General features: G+C 44.9%; 1 protein-coding gene across 1 annotated transcript in view; it reads right to left on the bottom strand.

The window, feature by feature from the left end:
- The window catches only part of RPS6KA5 (ribosomal protein S6 kinase A5), a 212,667-nt gene that overhangs the window by 63,419 nt on the left and 132,815 nt on the right, over positions 1-16,433 (bottom strand). The window contains exons 4-5 of the mRNA XM_056133486.1: positions 13,823-13,938; positions 9,509-9,616 (exon numbers count right to left, since the gene is read on the bottom strand). Coding sequence (XP_055989461.1) covers positions 9,509-9,616; positions 13,823-13,938 — 224 coding nt within the window. The remainder of the gene's footprint in view (positions 1-9,508; positions 9,617-13,822; positions 13,939-16,433) is intronic.

Below are 16,433 nucleotides of genomic sequence, written 5' to 3'. Positions count from 1 at the left end.
TGGGGAGGGTGTTGTTTGCCTTGTAAGAGGCCGACGTCGCCGACCTGAGTTCGATTCCTCTGCCCCTCTCAGAGAGCCTGGCAAGCTACTGAGAGTATCTCACCTGCACGGCAAAGCCTGGCAAGCTACCCGAGACATATTTGATATGCTAAAAACAGTAATAACAAGTCTCATAATGGAGATGTTACTGGGCCCGCTCGAGCAAATCGATGAACAATGGGAGGACAGTGCTACAGTGCTATGATGAATCAATTTTGCCTGATATACAATCAAGTTCAACAAACTATAATCTAGAAGTGACTGAACACTTAGTGAGTACCTCTAGAATATAGATCCATGAGAATAAGGATCACTTAATCACTTAATTACTTAACTTCCTGTTAGTCGTCGATTTGCTCGAGTGGGCGCCAGTAACGCCTCCATTTGTCCCTGTCGCGTGCTAGTGTAGCCCAATGGCATCTGTTCGCTCCGGGAACACGAAGGGCCTCAAACCGATCGTTCACGATCTTGGTGAAGAAGTCTGACCATCTGGTAGGTGGGCGGCCACGCGGTCTCTTGACATCCCATGGAATCCAATCAGTAACAGCTCTAGTCCAACGGTCGTCTTTAAACCTCATTATGTGACCAGCCCATCTGAATTTTGACACCTTGGCAAACGAGACAGCGTCCTTGATTCTTGATCGTCGATGGATGTCGGATCTCCGGATTCTTTCTCTCATTTGAGTGAAACGTGATATTTCAAGCATAGCTCTTTCAATTCCTCTTTGGGAGACCCGCATAGCGTTCTCATCCTGTTTGCGTAGGGCCCAGGTCTCTGAGGCATATGTTAATGCAGGAAGAACAGTGGAATCAAAGAGATGTGCCCAGAGCTGGAGGTTCTTCATCCTCTTAGCTATTTCTTCGACGTTCTTGAAGGCGTTCCAAGCTGCTCTCTTCCTCCTGCGCAGCTCGGGTGCCAGGTCATTTGTCATGTTAACCTCTCAACCTAGGTACACATAGCTGTTGCATTCGGAGATGGTCGTTCCATTGAGAGCGAATGGGGCGTCAGGAACAAGGCTGTTTCTCATGAACATTGTCTTCGTGAGATTCAGCTGTAGTCCTACCCTTCCACACTCACGGTCAAAGTCGGCCAGCATTTGTGCCGCTTGGCTGATGTTTGGTGTTATAAGAATAAGGATAAGAAATCTTTTATGTATACCACTTTGGCGGGGGAGGTTGGGGCATACCTGGTGATGCTCAGGTCTCTGTGCTTGGGGTCACTCCTGGCGGGGCTCAGACGGCTGTGTGGGATTGAACCCAGGTAACCTGCAATCAAGGCAAGTGCTTTACCTCCTGTTCTATCTCTTAGGCATGTAACAAGATCTTTCTAGTGCCTAGCATAATGCCTAACACATGAGGGGCACTATTGCTGAATTATTAAACTTATGAATACACACAGATGATTACTTGGAGCATGAGCAGAAACTTCAAACATGAACAGTAAGTCAAGAGAAGAAATCAACAAGCTGGGAATGCAAAATAACAATCCGAAAGATCAATGAAACCAAGAACTGGTTCTTTAAGAAAATAAACAAGATCAATAAACCACTAGCTAGACTCACAAGGAAAGAGAAAGAACCCTAATAAATAGAATCAGAAATGAAAGAGGGAACATCACAACAGAAAACATAGAAATTCAAAGGATCATTAAGAGATTACTTTGCAAATCTTTATGCCACAAAACACGGGAACCTTGAAGAAATGAATAAATGCCTGGACCCCTATAATCTTCCAAGGCTGACCCAAGAGGATCTGGAATACTTGAACAGACTTATCATTATCAAGAAACTGAAATAGTAATTAAAAGTCTCCCGAAAAACAAAAGTCCTGATCAAGAGGGGCTCATTAGTGAATACTTCCAAACCTTTAAAAGTACCTACTCCCAATACTGCTAAAACTTTTCCAGAAAATTGAAGAAACAGAAACACTTCCAAAGAGTTTCTAGGAGACAAATATCACCTTGATACAAATAGCGGACAGAGACACCAGAGAGAGAGAGAGAGAGAGAGAGAGAGAGAGAGAGAGAGAGAGAGAACAAAGATCCTTAACAAAATACTAGCAAACAGAACCCAATGACTGATCTAAAAGATCATACACCATAACCAAGGTAGGGTTCATCCCAGGGATACATGGATGGTTCAACACGTACATATCAATCAACATAATATACCATATCAATAAAAGAAACGATAAAAAACCATATGACCAAATCAATGCATGCAGAGAAGGCATTTGACAAGATCCAGCATCCACTTATGATAAAAAAAAAAAACTCAACAAAATGGGAGTTGAAGGAACTTTCCACAGCATAGTCAGAGCCATCTACCACAAGCCCATAACATTATTCTCAATGGGGGAAAACTAAAAGCCTTCCCTCTAAGATCAGGGACAAGACAAGGTTACCCACCCTTGCCACTTCTATTCAAAATAGTACTGGAAGTACTTGTCATAGCAGTTAGGCAAGAAAAAGATATCAGGGACACCCAGGTAGGAAAGGAACAGGTCAAGCTATTACCTCAAAGAGAGCAAGAACAACTAGTACTGGCATGGATGCAGGGAGAAAGAGACTCTCATTCATTGTTGGTAACTGGTCCAGCCTGTTTTGGAAAACAATATGGGTATTCCTCAACAAAACTAGAAATTGAGCTTCGTTATCACCCAGCACTATCACCTCTGGGAATATACCCCCGGGCTACAAAATACACAGTAGAAATGACATCTGCACTTGTGTGTTCACTGCAGCACTGTTCACAACAGCCAGAATCTGGAAACAACCTGAGTGCCTGAGAACAGACAACCAGTTAAAGAAACTATGGTACATCTATACAACGGAATACTATACAGCTGTTAGAAAATCTGAACTCATGAAATTCACTTATAAATGGATGAACATGGACAGTATCATGTTAAGTGAAATATGTCAGAAGGAGGACAGAAACAGAATGACTACGCTTATTTGTGAGATATAAAAAAAAAAAAGAAAGAAAACATAGTAAGACACTAACACCCAAGGACAGTAGAAACAAGGGTTAGGATGAATGGTGCACAATTGGAAGCCTGCCTCAAGGACTGGGGAGAGGGCAGTTGGGAATAGAGCAGGAGTCATTATGACAATAATGGCTGGAAGGAATCAGTTTGGATGGGAGATGTGTGCTGGAAGTGGGCAAATGACCAAACATGATGGTCTCTCAGTAACTGTATTGCAAAGGATAATGCCTAAACGAGGGGGGGGGAGATATAGAGATAGAGAGAGAGAGAAGAAAAGTGGGGGGGTGTCAGGGGGATACAAGGGATAGTGGTATACTGGTGGTAGGAAATGTACACTGGTGGAGGGATGTGTGTTGACTGGAACATTGTACGACTGAAACTCAATCATAAAAGCTTTGTAACTGTATATCTCACAGTGATTCAATAAAATAAATAAATAAATAAATAAAATATAACAAATACATTTCCAACACCAAAGAGGTCATACTTCATAATTCACAACACTGCATCATACTGAAAGAGAAGCAAAAAAAAATTGGGCAAGAAAGATTAGTTTAGTGCTTGAAAGGTTGAGCTTGGGGCACCTGAGGGAAAAATCAAGTGGGGATACACTAGGGGGCTGAAGGCCAGGGCTGGCCATTTCTATCTGGGAAACACCAACAGGGGGAGAAACTAAAGCTTAAAAAGACAGTGTCGAGGACTCTAATTATATTAAAGAAGAACCGGCAAAAGACAGTGAGAAGAAGGAGAGCCAAGGAGTGTGGCGTTAATAACGCAAAGGTGAGGGACCCCTTCCAAGTCGACACTGGGAGGCAGGAGAGGAAGAGAAAGATGAGCAGGCACCGGGGGAGGGGACCACCCAAATGAAGTAGAAAAGGGGGTCATATGAGTAAACAATGCACAAACAAGGTGAGAAACAGCACGGTTCAGAGCTAGAAGCTGTGTTTTCAAAAGGCCAGTGGCGCTCTATCTCTCTCGCAGTCTGCGTTCAGTGGTCTCGGGCCACTTCCCCCACCCTCGGGAGGTTGATGGCGATGGGCAGGTGAAGGAAGGAACAAGGGTCTCTCTCTCTCTCTCAAGAGCCCCTCTCACTTCTGACTCTGCCCTCTAGAGCCTGAGCCCCCTCCAAGCTTATAGTCTTAGTTTACATAGCAATCACCCAGGGTGGTGACACAAAGGTGGGTTGAACATTAACATATCAACAAAGAGAGGTAAGACCACTCCTCCAGGAGATTAACTCAAGGATAAAATCTACATAAAATCTATTTTATTTATTTATTTATTTATCTATTTATCTATTTATTTATTTATTTTATCTCATCTAAAGGGCTGAGCTATAGCACAGCGGTAGGGCGGTTGCCTTGCAAGCAGCCAACATGGCTGACCTGAGTTCGATTCCTCCGCCCCTCTCAGAGAGCCCGGCAAGCTACTGAGAGTATCCCGCCCGCACGGCAGAGCCTGGCAAGCTCCCCGTGACGTATTTGATATGCCAAACACAGTAACAACAAGTCTCAAAATGAAGACACTACTGGGCCCGCTCGAGTAAATCGATGAGTAATGGGAGGACCGTGACTGTGATCTCATCTAAAGAGATTACTCCAGATTATACTCCAGATTATTAGGAGATCTGCTCAAGGGTGGGATCCCAAGGAGGCATTTGCAGCTACGTGACATCTTATCTAGTTCTTACTCTGGAGAACCTGGCAGGCTACCAAAAGTGTCCTGCCCACACCGCAGAGTTCGGCAAACTCCCCGTGGCGTATTCAATATGCCAACAACAAGTAACAATGATGGGTCTCATTCTCCTGACCCCAAAAGAGCCTCGAATGTGGTACTTTCTAAAATCTCAGAGCTAGGACGAAGGAGACGTTACTGGTTTCTGCTCAAGGAAATCGATGGACAACAGGATGACAGTGATACAGTGATCTCATCTAAAGAGATTACTCCAGATTATTAGGAGATCTGCTCAAGGGTGGGATCCCAACGAGGGTGTGTTCTTTCCCCAGCTAGTAATCTACTTAAAAAGTTGTAGTAAATCTACTTCCAATATTTCTAGCAATGTCATTCTGTATGATCACAGTAAGAGATATAACCTTACAGTTTAGTTCTTCCTGAGGACATCTCACTATATATTCTGCAGTCCTCAGGCCAGACTAGTCTTCCTAGCTCCAGCAGGGTCCTAGTCTCATCGTTACCTTTGGATCATGACAGAATTTGTCTATGACCATGCCCTCAACTTATAGTTGAGTATTGTGGTGCTTTGGCCTGGCCCATTTCAATGCCAGGGTAGCTCACAACTTTCCCTGGGTCCATTCAGTCCCTGGTTGGGACGCTGTTTTTGGGGTGCTAGGAACTAAGGGCAACTGAGTCAAGAAAGCAGATGCCCAGAAGTAAAGGTTATTCAGAGTCAATCAACTCCCAAGTAACAAAGAATAATATTAACTGTCTTCCTGTGTCCATATAGAAAGGATATTGCTTTAAGGTAAACTATGCAAAAAGACATAACTTACAATACAAGTTCAGTGTCCTTAGAAGGATCTGATCTTACAAGCTAACAGAATCTGATTAGGGAGAAAAGGTGATTAACTGACTGGGGAGGAGAGCACAGAGAAGACTTTCCAGATAAACAGAGGAAAGGGAGTGACTTGGGAGCACTGTGATGGGTGTAACCCGATAAACCTAAGCTCCCTGTGGCAAGGGAGAAAGGACAAACCAATGTCCTTTACAGAAGCAACTATGGAGCCCAAGAAGATTTTTCTTTTTTATCTTCGTTTATCCACTGGGCACTGGCAAACCATCCACGCATCCATCCACACGAGCATGCATGTATCCATTCATTCTTATGTATATCGATTCACACATCCATCCATGCATCCATCTATCCATAGCATTCTTTGAAATCTGCATTGAGTTGCTGTGATTTGTAATATTGTCAATGATAGTTCTGTGCAAACATCGTTCCAGCATCACACCCGCCATCATACTCACTCCTTCCACCAAGGTCTCAAAGGCTCTTTCTGATCCCTGTCACCCCATTAATTCAGTTCTATGGGCCAATTCAGCAGTTTTGTTGCCTTTGACTCATCCGTTGCTCCCTTGCTGTGTGTCTTTAAATCCCACAGATTAGAGAGACCATTCTGTATCTAACCCTTTCCTTTTGAGTTCACCTAGCAGGATACTCCAGAGTTCCACTCACATAAGTGACAAACTGCATGTTTTTGTCCTTGTTTAGAGCTGCATAGTATTCCTGTGTGTGTATGTCTGTGTGTGTGTGTTCTACAACTTCTTAATTCTTGTCCAATTTTAAAACTTTGAGACTGTAGGGGAGAAATTGGGCATTCTTAAATGTCAACAAAAGGCCCAAGAGAAAAGAGGGTAGAAAGAGACAGATCAACTATTATCTGGAAACCAAGGAGGCAGAATAGAAATGGGGAGACAGAAACTCATCCAAGAAAAGAGGGGACTTTTGATTGAAGGGAGTTGGGCTGGTATGCAAACAAAAAAGGAATGGCATCTACTCTCAAGAGAGACCGCGGGGCACCTTTTTCAGATGGAAAGGGATGGGACAGGTTCCAAGCAATTGCTGGGGGGCACTGGAAGCCAAGGCTCACGGGACAGAGTGTAGGAAACTCAGGAGAGAGTAGAGCCCATCCCACCCCAAGTCAGGCCGGAAGCCTGGCACAACAGCGCATCCTCGGGGCTGGGGGAGGATGAATGGGCAGTTGCAGGGGAGAGAGGGGAAATGAGAAAACACTGTTAACATGTGGCTTAATGCCACAGAACTATGCTGAATGCAGCAAGGCCAGTAGTATCAATGACTTATCCATGTCAGACTGAACCCCAGTATTTCATGTAACTGAATCACGACACCCTGATGTCATTCTGAACCCCTTTATTCTCTCGCTGGGCAGCTTCTAACCTGATAAGCAGAGACTACCCCCTTTCTCTCAGGAGAGGGAGCTGGCTGACGATCAAGCAGCGTTCCAGACGACTCTGGGCAAACCTAATAACTCAGGACCATGTTTGCTTCCTGTTCACCCCTGTCTCGGTGTCAAGCACTTGCTACTTCTGCCTCATGCCAAAAGCTCAGCTGCACATGTCTGGAAGCCGTGGGGTTCCCAGAGGCCCCTTCTTGGGGGTCTCCTGTCTAGCAATTGAAGTCTGACAGGAAACAGTGATGGGGGGGCATGAGCAAGTGCCTGACTGGCTCCAGAGAGAGGGGAAAGGTGACCACCAGTCCTCATGCAGGTGATGCTATAAGTACCAGGCCATGGAAGGGCAAAGACCCCATTCTAAGGAAACTGTCAGGTTTTGTTTTGTTGTGTTCCTGCTTTGGGGTCATGCCCAGCAATTACTCAGGGCTTACTCCTGGCTCTGCACTCAGGAATCACTCCTGGTGGGATCCAGAGGACCCTGTGAACTGCCAGGAATGGAATCCAGGTCAGTGGTGTGCAAGGCAAGCACCTTTCCTGCTGTACTCCCTTTGGCCCTGAAAAAAATGTGTTTTAATACACAGTATGGCAGAGGCACCCAATTACTTGAAACACAGCTACTGAAATAGGGCACAAAGACAAGCCCCCTGCAGGCACACCTGACTGGGCCATGTGACTGATCAAGACAGGACTGACAGCACCTGGGATGGTTGGTTCATTTTCTGCTTCCCAGAGAGAAAATCTCGAAAGCCAAGTTCTCAGTATTCAGTGGCAGGGAGAGAGTCTGCGGGCTGCACAGTTCAGAGGCCGCTCTTCACTAATGTCACCCAAATCTGTACCCGATGTCCTCAAACGCACTCTGTCTAGACAACCGGCTGCCGTAGAAACGGGGAAGAGACAAAATCTTGGGAACTTGTTTCTTATGCAGACTCTGGCCTCCTCTGGGTCCTACATTCTCTGCAGCCTTATTCTGGAGGACACTTACAATCCCCCAACTCCTGAGTCTTATCTGTGGGGATGGGGGCTATCCAGAGGCACAAATTATCCTTCTTTGGGACTTCTCACATCATTGGCTTAGGATTCAGTGGTTTCGGCACTGTTCAATCAATGAGTATTTCTCCTGTTTTCTTTCTTACAAATCTGATTCTTTCCCTCTCTTTCCCGAAGTCCCCACCCATTCCATTCCTTCACTCATTTGTGGAGCGGGATGCAGTGAGGAAGCAACAGTGAACATATGACAAGTTCCGGGAGTTTCCAGTAATACACTGAGAAAGAAGGGAAAGACTTCAAAGCTTAAAGTGAATTTCTTGAAACATTATCTATTCTTACAATGGTTTTCCTGCATAATTGCACTCTGATAGCCATCACAGATTTGTAGAGGCAGAGGCTATTTCCAAGGGACTCTTCACTCTGTTCTCCTGGAACTTGGCATAGTAGAGATGATCAGGAAATAACGACTGAAATACAACTTGGATAAATACAGATAGGAACAGCAATCGGAACCATTAGCTTTTCATAATTTCCAGGATAACCCAAGTCACCAGAGACTGATTTGATTATACTGCAGTAAGTAAGCGGAAATCAGTAAGCCTGATTTGGAACACATAAATGACGTGTTCTAGAAGAACAAAATCCTTTACCACTTTTACAGATTCTATTCTTTACAACAATAATTTCTTTTTTAAGTGGGGTGACACGCTATGGCACTCAGGGGCTTCTCCTTGATATGTACTCAGGGGTCACTACTTACTCTATGTTCAAGGAACCGTCTGTGGTGCTGGGGAATTGAGCTGTGGTTGGCTGCATAAGGGAAGTGTCTTAACCCCTGGACTATCTCTCTGGTCTATGCCAAGAATTTCTTAGAAATGAGCTGACACTCAAACCTAGCTATTTTGAAATCACCAGGAATGTAATATATATAATTATTAAAATTGCTTTATAAGGAGCATTAATTAGAAGTAGGAGGTGCACAACTTTAAATATCATTAAATACATTTTAATACTAAAGAAGTCCTAATCAAGGCTAAAAATGCAAATCCTTCGCATCTAAAATCTGCACATTCTTCATTACATTTTAGTTTCACAGACCAAAAAACCAGCAAGATCATGTGAAAATTGTGCAGAGTGATTGCTGTCATACAGTAAAAGGGTCTTCACTGTTCAGCTCACTCCACAGACACAATGCAAAATACTGGGGCTTCGTTTCATGCTTCTCTACCAGTTACTACATGGGCACATTATCGACTGTCTAAAATGCGTTCGTTATATTTTATTGGGAAATTACTCTTTTGTTTTAAGCTGGGAGGTTCTTCTGATGTATCCATCAAAGGTTTGCTGTAATTCAAATAGGACAATTATGTGACAATTTTAAACCAAAAACCTTTTCAGTCATTCATGTCAAAACCTTCCTCTGGGCAAATCTGCACCCAAACCCATCATCTATATGATAGCATCTGGTGCTGTGCTGATTCTGTGGGCTCTTAGATTCTGCAGGTCATCGGTATTTACATTCAATCATTATTAACTTTAAACGAACAGGTAATACTCACTTCATCGGCTACAAACTCCTTACTCAGACCAAAATCGGTCAGCACCACATGGCCATTAGAATCGAGGAGAATATTCTCAAGCTTAATGTCACGGTATATAATCCCCAACTGTAAAAGCAAACAGATAAGCATTTAAAAACAGTAATTTCCCCAAAGTAAACTAAGAAAGTCTTATCCATCTTAAATCAGGGTCGGAGCAAGACATCGGTGGGCTGCATGTAAGCTTTGCATGCAGAAGGCTCAGGTTCGATTCCTGACACCACACGGTCCCCTGAGCAGAGCTAGGAGAACCCCCCCAAGCACATCTGGGGTACGCCCCCACCCCCGAAAGGCCAAAGAAAAAATTCAAAATAGATATTCACATATATACATATTATATATATGAGATATATATTTAGTAGTTTAAAATGAAATAATGCATACTTACTAGATACTTCGTCTAGCTTTAAACACATCCTAGCTCTGTTTAATCTTTTATGTACGTACCTAGCATCCAGCACAATCTGTCAAATAAAAGGCTTTCCTAGTAACAGGCTCGTAAGTATAAAGGTTAAAGGTGATTTGGTAATTTCAGTTTCTCTGTTTTTGGGGAGCTCTACCCAGCAATGCTTGGGTACCCAGGGGCCACTCCCGGTGGTACTTGGCCCTAATAGTTAGGTGCCTGGGTCTCTGGGGCTGGGCCACCCAGATTATGCCCACCTACGCTCAGGAGGCCATATGGTGCCAGGGATGAAACTTGGGGTCCTTCTCAGGATGGACATACACTCTACTTTTTTGGAATAGCTCACCAGCCTCAACAATTTTTTTGTTGTTGTTCTTTAGTGCTAAATGCACAAAGTGACTCCATTAGATAACACTTATCTATCCTGCCATTTGTTTTACATGTAAGTTTCATAGAGAAGCCCGAAAGTAGAGAGAGAGTGCTGGGGAAATTGCCTACCATGGAGGCAGGGTGAGGACTGGGATGGGGTGGGGGTGATATACTGGAGACACTGGTGGTGGAAAGTGTGCACTGGTGGAGGGAAGGGTGTTCGATCATTGTACAGTTGAATCTCGAACATGAAAGCTTTGTAACTGTATCTCACGGTGATTCAATAAAAAAAGTAATGTGGAGTTCATGCCCAATTCAATCAGCCTAATCAATGGCTGAATAAATAGCAATACTTCTATATTTTAAAAAAATAGTTCCAGAGCGAAATTCTGCAGGCGCTAGGGTAACATGAGTAAATCTCATTTCACATGCTCTGCTCTCTTGATACGTGTGTTCCCCAGGCCCCAGACCCTGGGCTGGTCTGTGGGTGAAGAAATGTTGGAAAAAGTCTACCTCCTTAGCTGCTACTTCTGTGGACTGATATGCAGGGCAGGTGCTGGTCCATAGATACAAACAGGTTAAAGAGCACTGTGCTAGCTTCGATGCTTTTCTTTTGGCTGTGTTTCGGGGGCCACACCTGGTGGTACACCGGGGCTCCTGGCTCTGTGCTCAGGATTCCCTCCCCACGGTGCTGGGGGACCATGTGGTTCTGGGGGTCAAACGTGGCCCTCTTGCGTGCAAAGCACATACTCTCATGTATTGAATTATCTCCCCACCTCTTAATCAAATGTTTCTGAACTTCCAAGCACTGCATTGGTTATTTGAGAGAGCAGATTCTTAGTAATGTTTTGAAATTGAAGTTAAAAAGAAGAACACTAGGTAATTTTCCTCCAGGAATTTCAGTGCTCCACAAGAAAGAGAGAAAAAGACAACAGCATTTACATTTTTAGAGAGGCCAGCAATTCTATTCTGACAGAGCAGGCATTTGGCTTGCAGTTTTTAGGAATAAGCACTGCAAAAAAAAAAAAAAATTCGATTCCTCCGCCCCTCTCGGAGAGCCCAGCAAGCTACCGAGAGCATCTCTTGCCCACACAGCAAAGCTTGGCAAACTACCCGTGATGTATTCGATATGCCAAATACAGTAACAACAAAGTCTCACAATGGAGACGTTACTGGGCCCACTCGAGCAAATCGATGAACAACGGGAGGACAGTGACAGTGACCTCTTTATTTCTGCATAAATCATTCACTGTGCACTTTAGCTCATCACTTTTAGTTTTCACTCCAAAAAACTACAACTTTTGACTCGAGAAACTCAGTGGTAGAGGCTACGTCAAGATTAAAATTCTGGCTTCGTACTCATCTTTTAGGATTGTAAAATTAAGAAAAACTTAGCTGCAACCTGATTGGCTCTATTACTTTCACTTCTAAGTATTCATCCCTTTTATATTCAGAATTCACTATATTCTACTTCTATTACTCACACCCCCCCTTTTTTTAAAATAATAATGTTCATAGGCTTTCTTTTAATCATCAAATTAAGGTTTTATACAAATCAAAAGCTGCACTTCTAGCTGTGTTGTCAGCATATAATTCAGTGCCCCTCGTGGCTCATTCCTGGAACAATGCAGTTTACGTGTGATAATGTCATTACCTAAGGCTCCACAAAGTCACTGCAGGCTTAAAGCCTGTCATGTCCTTGACATTCCCAGCAAAAGCAACTGTGACTCTTGACCTCTGACCCAATGGACCCCCCTCTCAGCTGCTTCTCTGGTCCCTTCTCTCCAAAGTGGCCACCTGCATCCACCCCCGCCACCACCACACACTTTGCTCCCATGCCGAAGCCCATCACTCTGCAGTGCCCTGTCTCACTTCTATCCTGGGTCAGATCTACGCCTCCCCCTACCCCTTCATCTCTCATCATCTTGCCTTACATCTCCTCTCCACTGCCTCCATCCTGCAATCCCATCTCCTGGCCGCCTGGGAAATCCCACCCTTCTTCCTTCTTCCTGGCCCCTATTTCTCTCCTCTTTTGAAAACTCCAAGATAAGCACATTAATCTGCTTTTTTCTGTGATCCAGGGGAAGGTCTTTACACATGACAAAGCACAACGGCTTCAATCTGAATCTCTGGCATCCCTCTACATTCCTGCCTCTGGGCAGGCCCCTTAGCATCGTACACACCACTTTAAGTTACCTGACTTGTGCTTCTATTTCGGAGGGAATGCCCGCAAACCTAGCCGTCATAATGAATACTCCCACGTAATGGCTCCTCATTAAGTGAAAAGAAAAATTTAAGCCAAAATTGCTTGGACCAAGATGAAAATATATAAAAATGGTTATTTAAAAAAAAACACACAAATTGATGCCAATATCGCAAGTTGAGCTAATTAAGCCACATCTAATTGTGAGCCTTGGGTGGCCGCACCAGCACCAATGTGCTGAAAGTTGATTTAATGATACATGTTCTCGGGCTGCTTCACCCAGGCCACTCCCAGCGGTGCTCAGGGCTTTCTCCAGGCTCTGTGCTCAGGGACCATTCCTGGTGGGGCTTGGGGGACCACATGTGGTGCCAGGATCAAACTCGGGTCAGCTGCGTGAAAGGTCAAGTGCCTTGCCTGCTGTAATGCCCACGATGTTGAAAGTTTAAACTAATTTTATAATCTAGTGTTCAAACAATATAAGAGATGTAAATTCCACCTGAAATGCAGAGCCACTGTTTAGGCTACTTGGAAGCAATGGGAGGTGGGTTGGAGACGGAGCGAGAGAGCATCTGAGACCACAGCCAGGGGGAAACAAAGGCAGAGCAGGAGGTTGGGATGGGGGTGGGGGCGCTTGTTCCAAATAGCTCAAATTCTCCCACCTCACCAGGGACTGGGCCCTTGAGGGTGTACAGGCAGTTTTTCCAATAGGGCAAGTCACCTATTTTAGGTACTTTATTATTATTATTTTGAATTTTGGGACAACAGCGACATTGGTCAGGCAAAACCGATGATTGAATATGATGTGGTCAATTTTGTTGTGGAACAGTCCACCGGGAGACTCCCACGTCCAACATTTAAATTCGGCCTTCTGGAACTGTGAGTTACCATGGATGGTCTTGGTCGACATGATGAACTCAGTCTCTCACCTTGAGTGATTTACTTAATTTTTTTAAATTTCAATTTTTTTTTTATTTTTTTATGAAACCGTTCACGGTGATTTACCGTGTTCAATATTCCTACATATTTTAGGTACTTTAAAAAGTTACTTCCACTTGGGGGTTTCATCTTCAGAAAGAAGAGTGTTTATTTGTAGTACCGCTCTTAAATAAGCCCCCAGGGCTCTACAGGAACAGAGCCCCTTCACCCAAACTTGGCCCACGGGCAGCAAAGGACGGGAGATTTGTCTTTCAAAAGGGAACACAGAAACCAAGACGATGGACAGTCAGTGGCTCTGCGGGGCCGGGGCTGGGCAGGGGGACATGGAACGTCACACCCAGGAGCCCCAAGGGCACGGCCTTACCTTGTGCAGGTGCTCCAAGGCCAGCACCGTCTCTCCCACGTAGATCTGCGCCTCGTCCTCCGCGAAACGCTCTCTCTGAGAAAGATGCGTAAAAAGTTCTCCACCATTTATATAATCTAAAAACGAAATATATTTTTTTTTCTTTCTTTCACTGGCATTCACAGACACGAGAGAAAGCACTTCCTTTTAAACACGTTGAACTAATGGGCAAGACATGAAGGTGACCTATTTTGGAAGGAGGCTGCGTAGAGGACAGATGGTTTCATAGAGACTGGACTACCGAATTCAGAATAATACGCCTTTATGAGGGACTAGGTAGCCTGAGGGCTGGAGCACTAGCACAGCAGGTAGGGTGTTTGCCTTGCACGCAGCCAGCATGGCCGACCCGAGTTCGATTCCTCCGCCCCTCTCGGAGCGCCCGGTAAGCTACTGAGAGTATCTCGCCGGCACAGCAGAGCCTGACAAGCTCCCTGTGATGTATTCGATATGCCAAACACAGTAACAACAAGTCTCAAAATGGAGACATTACTGGGCCCGCTCGAGCAAATTCGATGAACAACGGGAGGACAGTGACAGTGACCGGTAGCCTGAAAGTGAAGCAAATAAATCCACACGGGGCTGCATGCAACTGTCATATGACATCTGTTTATTATTAAGTACGCAGCCCCCAACAGAGTCGTGAGACGCCCCTGCCAGGACCATTACTATAAAGTCCCAGTAAAGGACTACAAGTGTTGGAGTACAAGGAGCTTAGGTTTATCTGGTTACACCCATCAATCTGGTTACACCCATCACAGTGCTCCTGAAGCACTTCCACTTCCATTGTGTTTATCTGTATACAGTCTTCCCTATGCTCTCCTTCCCACCCAGTTAATCAGCTTTCCCCTTAATCAGACTTTGTTAATTTGTAAGATCAGTTTCCCAGAAGTCTATGATTTTATATGTATGAGTGAAATATTGCCTTTCTCCTCTCCTTATGCCTTATGAATAGTTTACCTTAAAGTAATATCCTTTTTGTATAGATACAGGAAGACCGTTAACATTATGCTTTGTAACTTAGGGTTTGATTGGCCTTGAATATTATTCACTCCCGGGCATCTGCTTTCTTGACTTAAGCCTCAGTTGCCCTTAGTTCCTAACACCCCAAAAGCAGGGTCCCGACGAGGGACTGAATGGACCCAGGGCAAGAGGTGAGCTACCCTGGCAGCGAAATGGGCCAGGCCAAAGTGCCACGATTCTTAACTATAAGGTAAGAGTTTGATCATAGACAAATGCTGTCATGATCCAAAGGTAACGACAAGACTAGGATCCTGCTAGGGGTGGGAAAGACTATCTGGCCTGAGCACCGTAGTCTGAGATCAAGATGGCCCTAGGAGAGCAATTCTATAAGTTTAAGATATTTCTTACTGTATCCATACAAAATGATTTATATTATATTCTTATATGCTTGGACAAGGAGAGGAGAGACACACTCATGGGAATCTGCTCTAGGGTGGATTGATCTGATAATGAGGATCTGTCCTAGGAGCGGCTTTCCCTGAGGCTAAGAGTTCTACCCCTATTGATTGTGACCACACCTATGTGTAATTGTTCCCCCAATTCCTCTTGGAGGGACATATAACTAGACTGTAGGAGTGGGCTGGGGGGGGGAGAGAGATCAGAACCCAGACTCCAGAGAAGGAGGATGAAGGGGAATGGAGAAGGAGAATGAAGTAGCATGGGGGAGGAAGGAGAGACAAGAAGAAGAAGAAGAGACAAAGAGAGACAGGAGCAGAGACAGAAGGAGACGGGAGCAGAGACTGATGAAGAGAGAATCAGAATAAACTGTGACTAATATCAACCAGCCTGGCCCTCGTTCCTTCCTCCGCCTGACCATCGCCATCAACCTCTCCGGGGTGGGAGATGGGTGAGACTACCGAATGCGGGCGGCAGGAGAGATAGAGCCACCGCTGCTGTGTGTGTGCTGTGCCCCTATTGTGTGAGCTTACACAACAAGAACAAAAATAAAAAGTGAACCCTAAATTTCCAGCCTTTGCTTTGTCAGATGACCAGTTACTAATTTGAAGGAGATCCCCGATTTTCCAGAACTGTTTATGCAACTTGCACCCTTCTGTTATTACTGCATAAGGCTCCAAATAAAGGTAGCCCAACCCGGCTAGACCAAAACACGGGACCCCGGGAGATTCCTGCTGCCCTTTAAGTAACTCTTTTTTTTTTTTTTTGCTTTTTGGGTCACACCCGGCGATGCTCAGGGGTTACTTCTGGCTCATGCACTCAGAAATTTGCTCCTGGCGGTGCTCAGTGGACCATATGGGATGCTGGGAATCGAACCTGTGTCGGCCATGTTGGCTGCGTGCAAGGCAAACGCCCTACCCGCTGTGCTATCGCTCCAGCCCTAAGTAACTCTTAAGCCAAGAGAAACAACCCAAGGCTGGAGCCATAGTACAGTGGGTACGGCGTTTGCCTAGTGCGCAGCTGACCCGGGTTCGATCCTTGGCATCCCATATGGTCCCCCAAGCAATGCCAGGAGTAATCCCTGAATGCGGAGCCAGGAGTAACCCCTGAGTATTGCTGGGTATGACCCAAAAAGCAGAGAGAGAGAGAGAGAGAG

The sequence above is a fragment of the Sorex fumeus genome, unplaced genomic scaffold (assembly GCF_029834395.1).
Source record: "Sorex fumeus unplaced genomic scaffold, SorFum_2.1 ptg000098l, whole genome shotgun sequence".
NCBI classification, from domain to species: domain Eukaryota; kingdom Metazoa; phylum Chordata; class Mammalia; order Eulipotyphla; family Soricidae; genus Sorex; species Sorex fumeus.
The sequence above is the reverse complement of the archived record's forward strand: the minus strand, read 5'-3'. Positions and strand labels throughout refer to the sequence as shown.